At 44.3% G+C, this 9,351-nt stretch overlaps 1 protein-coding gene across 1 annotated transcript; it reads right to left on the bottom strand.

Moving 5' to 3' along the window:
- Positions 1 to 1,182: 1,182 nt before the first annotated feature.
- LOC109894175 (E3 ubiquitin-protein ligase ZFP91-like) lies at positions 1,183 to 8,852 on the bottom strand. Its single transcript, XM_020487445.2, has 12 exons — positions 6,703 to 8,852; positions 6,248 to 6,279; positions 6,005 to 6,118; positions 5,748 to 5,790; positions 5,545 to 5,649; positions 5,316 to 5,405; positions 5,023 to 5,145; positions 4,670 to 4,720; positions 4,431 to 4,509; positions 4,056 to 4,170; positions 3,795 to 3,894; positions 1,183 to 2,596 (listed from the first exon to the last, which is right to left on the bottom strand). Exons 1-12 carry the CDS (start codon positions 7,098 to 7,100, stop codon positions 1,519 to 1,521), a joined length of 2,328 nt encoding a protein of 775 aa, XP_020343034.2. The 5' UTR covers positions 7,101 to 8,852; the 3' UTR covers positions 1,183 to 1,518.
- Positions 8,853 to 9,351: the final 499 nt, after the last annotated feature.

The raw sequence follows: 9,351 nt of genomic DNA, 5'->3' as shown, positions 1-9,351 counted from the left end.
TTGTCACGAAGTCACACCCGTCCCACTTGCATTAGATGTTCAGACTGAGAAAGTGTAGAGGGTATATAGAAACAATGAGACTCGGATTGAAAATCATTAAACAAATTTGAGAATTTCTATCAACCTGATCATGGTTCGGGCTAGATCTCAAGTTCCAGTGTTCGAACTTGTAAACAAGGCTGCACGGGGATTTCTTTCAATGTGACTCTGTGCAGCCAGTGTCAACTCTTTGTATAATGCCGTAAGCCGCTTGTGGATTGGACAGCTATAACGCAGTTCCAACACCGCTATAAGGGTGTTGGCTACACAGATCTGATAGAATCTAGGCCCTTAATGTCAGTGCATACGGCTGTTTTCTTTGTTTGCCATGGAAAATGCAGGACTGTAGTATTGTAATACTGGTATCATGAGAACCAGAGGAGGATGGTGGGAGGAGGGCCTCATTGTAATGGCATATTGGAACAGAGTCAAACACACGGGAACAACGTGTTTGACTCAATTCCATTCCAGCCATTACAATGACGTCCTGTGTGAATTTAAGTATGCTCTCTCTAATTTTCTTTCGGAGGAGGACCTGAGTCCTAGGACCATGCCTCAGGACTACCTGGCATGACTCCTTGCTGTCCCCAGTCCACCTGGCTGTGCTGCTGCTCCAGTTTCAACTGTTCTGCCTGTGGCTATGGAACCCTGACCTGTTCACCGGATGTGCTACCTGTCCCAGACCTGTTGTTTTCAACTCTCTATAGAGACAGCAGGTGCGGTAGAGATACTCTGAATGATCGGCTATGAAAAGGCAACTGACATTTACTCCTGAGGTGCTGACCTGTTGCACCCTCGACAACTACTGTGATTATTATTATTTGACCATGCTGGTCATTTATGAACATTTGAACATCTTGGCCATGTTCTGTTATAATCTCCAGGCAGAAGAGGACTGGCCACCCCTCATAGCCTGGTTTCTTCCTAAGTTTTGGCCTTTCTAGAGAGTTTTTCCTAGCCACCGTGCTTCTTCATCTGCATTGCTTGCTGTTTTAGGCTGGGTTTCTGTACAGCACTTTGAGATATCAGCTGATGTAAGAAGGGCTATATAAATACATTTGATTTGAATAAGCCCATCCTCCTATAGCTCCTCCCACCAGCCCCTGATGAAAACACTAATCTAACACAAACACAGAAGGCCAGTTGATGGGTTTAGATGGCTACATCACTTTATGTACAAAGGCAACAAGTCACACACAACTGCCCTGATGCGGGTAGATCTAAAAAGCTACCAAAAGTGACTATAAATACATATTTCTGTGATCCTATATATTTCAAATGATGCCACAATACATTAGGAGGGACATAGCTAGACCTCTCCCTTAATTACTGTCTTTCCACATCGTTCGCAGTTTTCCCTAACCTCAATCCAGACTGAATCATGTTATTTCACTTTCCTAATTAGTGATAGTACAGTGAAACAGAGCTGAATTCAGTTTGAATTTCCAGACTAGTCTCCCCCCACCCACGCAGACTAGTCTAGATAAGTACATGTTGCATGTGTACTTCTGTGGCATCAGTCAAGACATCCCCCTCTTCTACTCCGTCTCCGCCCCCTTCCCAAACTACCTCTCCCTCCCCTACAGTCTCACACTGTTGAAGGGTGTTAGGGGAAGGAGAGGAGGCAGAGGGAACAGAATCGTCCAGAGTGTAGCTTTCGCTACAACCCACAGTGGTTGGGTCCTGAAGCTGAATGTCCTGAGGTTGTGGTTGAACCTGGGCCATGAGAGGGAGGTTGGCAGTAGAAATATGGGAGCTACTCTGGAGGGTTTGGAGTTGCTGGGGGGTGGCTAACAGGGGGATCTGCTGGAGATGGGTCTGTGACCCATCGACGTTCTGGAAGGTCATGTGGAGAATCTGCGGCTGCTGATTCTGCTGATAAGACTGCAGGGTCATTTGCTGGAGCTGGTGGGGCTGATGCTGCTGGGTTACCACTGAGCTGGAATGAAGGGCCAGTTGCTGGATCTGGGCCTGCTGCTGCTGCGACTGCTGCTGATGCTGCTGAACAAAATGAAGGGGCATCTGGAGCTGGAGGGTGTGGTGGGGTTGCTGCTGGGTGTCGGAGGGCGACGGGGGGTCGATGGGGGACAGGGCGATGGTTAGGGGCATCTGCATGGCATGCAGGCCCTGGTCCTGACTCACTACTACCACCTGGTGGCTGACCTGACCCATCTGAGCTACCTGTTGCCCCATATGGGTCACTTGTTCGCCCACTTGGGTCACTTGCCCCAGCGGAGCCACCTGTTGCCCCACTTGAGTCATCTGCTGGGTGGGCTCCAGTCGTACCAGCTCCCCCTGGTTCCCGACAGAACCCATTCCAGAGGCCTCCAGCAGGGAGGCGGGGGTAGTGATGAGGGCACCGGCGTTGGCCGCCAGGGCCTCGGCGATGAGCACCTCCGGGTGGCTCTTGGCCTTGTGGGCCACCACACTGTCCTTCTTCTCAAACTTCTTGTTACAGATGGAGCAGGAGAACTGGTAGGTGGCATCAGCGTCGTGCTTCTTCATGTGCCAGTTGAGGGAGGCCTTCTGGCGACAGGTGAAGCCGCAGATCTCACATCTACAGGAAGTGAGGGAGAGAAAGAGGGAGAGTGAAGTAGAATGTAAGAGAGAAAAGGAGGAGGATACATTCAGGGGGTGAGGTGCAGACAGGTGCGACATTTACAGCTGAAGTCAGAAGTTTTACATAAACTAGTTTTAATGACTCCAACCTAAGTGTTTCAACCACTCTACAAATTTCTTGTTCACAAACTATAGTTTTGGCAAGTCGGTTAGCACATCTACTTTGTGCATGACAAGTAATTTTTACAACAATTGTTTACTGACCGATTACTTCACTTAATCACAATTCCAATGGGTCAGAAGTTTACATACACTAAGTAGACTGTGCCTATATACAGCTTGGAAAATGCTGGAAAATTATGTCCTCTGTTCTGATGAAACTAAAATGGAACAGTTTGACCATAATGACCATCGTTATGTTTGGAGGAAAAGGGGGAGGCTTGCAAGCCAAAGATCACCATCCCAACCGTGAAGAACGGGGGTGGCAGCCTCATGTTGTGGGGGTGCTTTGCTACAGGAGGGACTAGTGCACTTCACAAAATAGATGGCATCATCAGGAGGAAAATTATGTGTATATACTGAAGCAACATCAAGACATCAGTCAGGAAGTAAAAGCTTGGTTGCAAATGGGTCTTCCAAATGGACAATGACCCCAAGCATACTTCCAAAGTTGTGGCAAAATGGCTTAAGGACAACAAAGTCAAGGTATGGTAGTGTCCATCACAAAGCCCTGACCTTAATCCTATAGAAAATTTGTGAGCAAAAAAAAAAAAGCATGTGTAGCAAGGAGGCCTACAAACCTGACTCAGTTACACCGGCTCTGTCAGGAGGAATGGGCCGGAATTCAACCAACTTATTGTGGGAAGCTACCAGAAACGTTTGACCCAAGTTAAACAATTTAAAGGCAATACACTCAATTAGTATTTGGTAGCATGTAAACATCTGACCCACTGGGAATGTGATGAAAGAAATAAAAGCTGAAATAAATCACTCTACTATTATTCTCCATTTCACATTCTTAAAATAAAATGGTGATCCTAACTGACCTAAGACAGGGAATTTTTACTAGGATTAAATGTCAGGAATTGTGAAAAACTTTGTTTAAATGTATTTGGCTAAGGTGAATGTAAACTTCAACTGTAAATAAATGGAATTAATGAACAACCAAGTAAATGAGGTTGGAGATGGAAACTCACTGCAGTGGTTTTTCTCCGGTGTGGATCATGCGGTGCACGGCCAGATTGTGGGAGCTCTTGAAGGCCCGGGCGCAGAACTCGCAGATGTAGTCCCTCTGGTCTGAGAGAGGGAACAGAGTGAGTTAGCAGTAGCTCAACACAGAAAACAACGACAGGTCAAGCGCTGGTTATATATATAATGTACCTGTGTGTAAATGTTAAGTGAGGATAGTGAGACATAGTATTCAGTGTGGGTGTATGTGGATCTCTCCGTGTGTTTACCTGTGTGGTGCTTGGCATGGCGAAGTAGCTGTTTCTGCAGCCTGAAGAGTCTTCCACAGGATGGGTGAGGACATACAAACTTCTTCTTCAACAGGTGCTGGTACTTAATATGGTGCTAGGAATTACAGGAAAAAGAGAGTCAGAGAGAGATGAAGGATGGGGGGGGGGGGGGTAAGCTAAATACTATTCACCAGTGTTGGGGTCAATTCCATTTCCACACCCAATTCAGGAAGTGAAATCGAGATTCAATTGCATGCACTGAAAAAAATTCTGAATTTAAAATCGACCCCAACCCTGTACGTGCACAACGCAATCTTAGAATAGCTTGGGTGCTTAATCGTCGCCATGGCGACCACTAGAGTTGCTATGGCAGACCTGCAGGTAGCGAGGGTGAGCCAGGACTGTGCCACACCCCTCCATCTCACAACGCACGTACTGCACCGGGGGCTTCTTTCTGTGGGGGCGGGACATGACAGAACTGTCAATCATCATGTATGTCAGAAGTGAGGATTTGGCTTTTATACATATAATTTCACAAATGTTTTGTTAGTTGACTGTATAAAAAAAAATATATATAGCGTATTGTTGCAGTTGAACAGCAATGTCAACTTTACCTTCTTTTCGGGAGCCGGGGACTTTTATCATCTTTCCTTCGCCTGCCTCTTCTGAGGGAAATGGAGAGAATAAAATAAGTTTGAGAACTCTATTCAAGCAAGTAGTTAAATCAAGAGACCAAACCAATGCCAGATCCAATTAAAATGTCCATTAACGTAAAAGAAGTCTGCCCTTGCACACCCTTCCTTTTTAAGGGAAGGGTGTGCAAGGGCAGACTTCTTTTACCCTCTGAAATTGCACACTCTCCGTTATGGATGTAACAATGGTGGAAATGCCAGCCACTTCCAAAGTTTTTAAATACATGATGGGGAGAGCTGGAGAAGGTTGAGGGGGGGGGGGGGGGGGGGCTTACTTTCTGGGCACATCCCCCTCTCCGAACTCATTCTCCAGCTTCACATCTGTGCCCTCTATCTTGATTCCTGGCTCCTTCTCTTTCTGTCTCAGAGGGGGTTTGCGCCGCGGTTTGGGGACATCCCTGAGAGACGGAGGATCCATTTGGAAGGTCAACAGACAGGTCACATGGGTAAAACAAACATTTATATGCACGCACACACACACCCCTATTCACAAAAAGGGAATCATTCATTGAAGCTGACATACACACACTCACAAATGGAATGCATTACGACAGACACACACACACACCTAGTAGTCTCAGCCTCTGGGTTGTAGCTCTGGTCGTTGAGGTCATCTCTGAAGGGAATGTCATCGTCACTGCTGATTACCTCCTCCCCACTGCAACAACCACAGTGCTCAAACTCATAGCCTTACACACACACAATGATCCTACCACACCTCCAACTAGCTAAACATTTGTGGACCATTGCTTATTGCCTATTCTGATCAACACACACTGCTGTCTCGCCAACATTACCTCTGTGACCGGGGCTGGAAGCTGAGGTCTTTCGGGTCATCTTGGAAAGGAGGCTCATCTTCTCCTCCCAAGAGAACATCTTCCTCATTCTCCTCTTTTTTCTCACTGAGGCGAGAGGAGGCAGTGTTACTACGGTAGCATAGAGAGACAGACCCAAGCCCCTCTCACACACACACTGAGTAAGAATGTGTGTGTATACTCACATCCCAACTGTCTTCTTTTCGACTACCTTTGCCTCCACCTCCACTGGAAAAATAAATCACATAATGCCAATACAACAATTACAATTTAATTGGGCTTTTCAGGATCCCACATTCCTCTTTGTCTCTGGAACGGCCCAACCCCGACAGAATAGAGGTAACCGACCAGAAATCTAACCCCAGGTGTCCATGCAACCGAAGACCTTGTTAGCCCCACCCAGTTTAATCCCAAATGCAATTTAGCTGGTTGGTGTGCCTACCGGTTGGGGTGTCGGTGCCAGGCTCACTCTTGCACACAGGTTTGGCAGACCCCCTGGCACCCTGGGCAGAAGGGGCCTTGGCACGCGCCTGAGCATTCTGTGAGTAAGGGGGGGCTGGAAGTGGCAAAGTGAATGCCATCATACACACCTTGAATTAGAACACTGCAACAAGTCTTATTCGTTTGTTACTGTAGACACATGTCTGTCTAGTTTATCAAGCAATGTATGAGGGTGGTCACCTACCTTGAACGGTGGGTTTCTTTGGGTCCCCTGAGCTGCAGAGAAAGATAGTTATCAAAATAGTGAACTACTTGGCAAACTCTGTTAATCTAGCTATGTGCAATGTGACATCATCATGAGTTGATCTCGTTCAAGACTGCTACATACAGGTCACAATTTGACAAAAACCGCTCGCACCAGGAGTGAGGAGAGAACAGGTAAAGTACATTAGACATTAAAACCAGGTATTACCCCTCCCTATTCCTCGTCCCTTATATAAAAAGGAACTGTGCTGGAATACGTACATTTCAGAGAATACAATTAGCAGCAATGCATTCAACCGGTTTTATGGCATTAAAATGTTGATTATCAAACATTGCTGGCTAACAATTTCACAGGCATTTAAAGATGTTACGTGTATTGCAGAGGACAATGCTATATTGCAATGTATGGTGTACTAAAGGCGTATACGAACGTACTCATGAGCTTGACTACTGTCGTCATTCCCGACCTCTTCTGTACTCTCTGTTGGAGCTGCGGAGGAGGCATTTTTCCTGGGTCGTGGACAAGCAGCCTTCCTCCGGCGGTTTACGGCTTTGTCGGGGCACGATTCTTCTGCATCGTCACTCTTCTCGCTCTGCAACCAAGCTGGTACCGTTCGTGTAGACCGGTCTCGTAACACTCGTCCAGAACTCGGAGTGCCTGGTGTTGCTCCATTCGTACACGGCGAAGGAGAAACCCCCTTCTTCCGGCCGACTCCGCGGCCTCTCGAAGTCCTGCGCGGGGTGACCGCTGCACTCGAGGTCGGGGATTGGACCGTGGCCTTGTCGTCTTTGGGCTCTTCCCTTTTATTGTTATCGCCGATTTGCGGCTCCATCGCCGCGTGTTCCTGGTTCCTACCCTTTTGCCCCGGATCGTATTTATGACTTTCTCTGATACTGTACTGACAGGAACAAAAATGATTACATTTGATACATCGATCAAACGCTTGGATTGCTAGCTAAAGGCCGTAATCCGACTGTGACATAATTCACAGAATTCGGGCCTTGTCCGCAAATTATAAGCATTCATTTATTGATCAATAATAATAAATAAAAAACTTTCTTAATTCTTACTATAATAATAAACCAATATCCATTTTTAAAGAACCAGACACGATTTTGCATTCTTAAAGCTATAGTAAACCTAACTATTTGCACGGGCCATGTCGCGTTACCACTTTGTTGCGTCTCCTTTAAGCGAAAATAAAAACCAAGGTTAAATGCATAAGCAACATATTGTTCAGCAGTTGCACACGTTCGCAGCATCATCACCCCAAAACCTATATATACAGAACACATAGCACGTGTTGGTCCCATCCCGAGTGTTTACAGATCTGTGAAATCGGACGAGCAGGAGCTGTGCAAAGAGTCCGCACGCACAGACAGCCTTCCTAGTCATGGGAAATGTAGGCTGAGTGCAAACATCATACATGCTATTTTATTTTATTTTATTTTGAGTGTAAAGTCTAACACAAAGTACAGTGAATGTAAGAATAGTACATTGTGTTATCCAGTCTTTTCTTTGTAAATGATACAATGTTTTACAATTATTATTGTATGCCGCCACTAGATGGCTGTGTAGCCTTAAGTGAAACGACTGTTCTAAAATTAGTGGGTAGCAGACAGGGGGCGCTGTCCGGAAGCCACTACCAACAATCCCTCACAGTCTTACGTCAGAATTAGACGTTCATCCATGTTTCTCAAACATAACATTTCAAAGGTTAAATTTAGGCATTAACTCCGAATGTATAAGGAAGGGTTAAAGACTTAAAACAAACATATCAAACAACTTTCTATTGCTGGATTCAGACTTGCAACCTTTGGAATCAGAGGCGGATGCTCACTGTTGACCCTAGTGGCTAGTTTCCAGGTAATCTCCCTAGTGACTTGTATCACTGGTGACCTGGCTGATCGCAACTACCTGGCCTACACCCTCTCAGCCCATTCACTTTCATTAATTTTGTAGTACAGTATTCAAAAAAATACATTTTTCTTTGGTACATTTGCTTGTTGTACATATATTTCTTTTGACAGATTGTTCATATACTTCTTTGTAATTTATCAGTCGAAAAAGGCTACATTTATACAATGTGTATTACACTTTAATACAGTGAATTATAAAGCCGTTATGCTGGCTTCATCTCTAATGACATATGTCATTCTCAGTCCAGTGATGGAACATTTTCTTGTTTAAAGGTCATATGCAGACGTTTTTACCTCAATATCAAATCATTTCTGGGTAAAAATTAAGTACTGTGATGTTTTCATTTTAAATCGTAAAACATTAACAAAAATAGCTTCTTAGCAAAGAGTGATTTCTCAAGCAAAAAGGTTGCTAGTACTATCTGGAAGTGGTCTGAGTGTGGAGGGGAAAACCGAAAACTAGCTGTTATTGGCAGAGGGGTTTGGAACTCTCTTTCTTATTGGTCTATTAATTAATTTACCACCTGGTGACATCACCAGGCAGGCCCAAACTCAATCCCACCATCAATTTTATGGATTTTTTTCAGTGTATTCACAGGAATGTCACTGTATTGATGTGTAATATTGTTATTATTGTTGCAATACAAATAATAAAAATAAAGTACAAATCACGTTTTTGACTGCACTGGATCTTTAAAATGGACTTTCACATTAAATGTATTTATTTAATTATATATTGAACATGAACAAAACATTTAAACATTGAAATATACTGAGAGGAGTACATAAACTCAACATAGATGGGTATTATACGTCAAAAGAAAATGTACATTTGTCAAAAAGTTTGGTATGTACTGCATTTTAGTTTATACATTTTCTGATCATTTCAAAATAATGTTTCAGTTCCACCTTAAACATCTTAAAAAGCAGTTTGTTCTCCACCCACTTCATCTTCTGAATAATCTTCCTAGAAAAATAAGTAAATTTACAATTGAATCGGGGTCCATATCAGTTGGGGTCAAAATAAAACATAATGTCAGTATTTTCCATAGAAACATTAAAAGTGGTTTCCCTTAAAATAAACTATTCTAAATCAATCCAAAATCTTCTGACACGAGAGCCGACATGCACCTGTTGGAGTGTTAGATAAAGGACTTAATAGCA

Source organism: Oncorhynchus kisutch, linkage group LG7 (genome assembly GCF_002021735.2).
Source record: "Oncorhynchus kisutch isolate 150728-3 linkage group LG7, Okis_V2, whole genome shotgun sequence".
NCBI lineage: Eukaryota > Metazoa > Chordata > Actinopteri > Salmoniformes > Salmonidae > Oncorhynchus > Oncorhynchus kisutch.
Note: the sequence above shows the minus strand (reverse complement) of the source record. Positions and strands in the feature narration are given on the sequence as shown.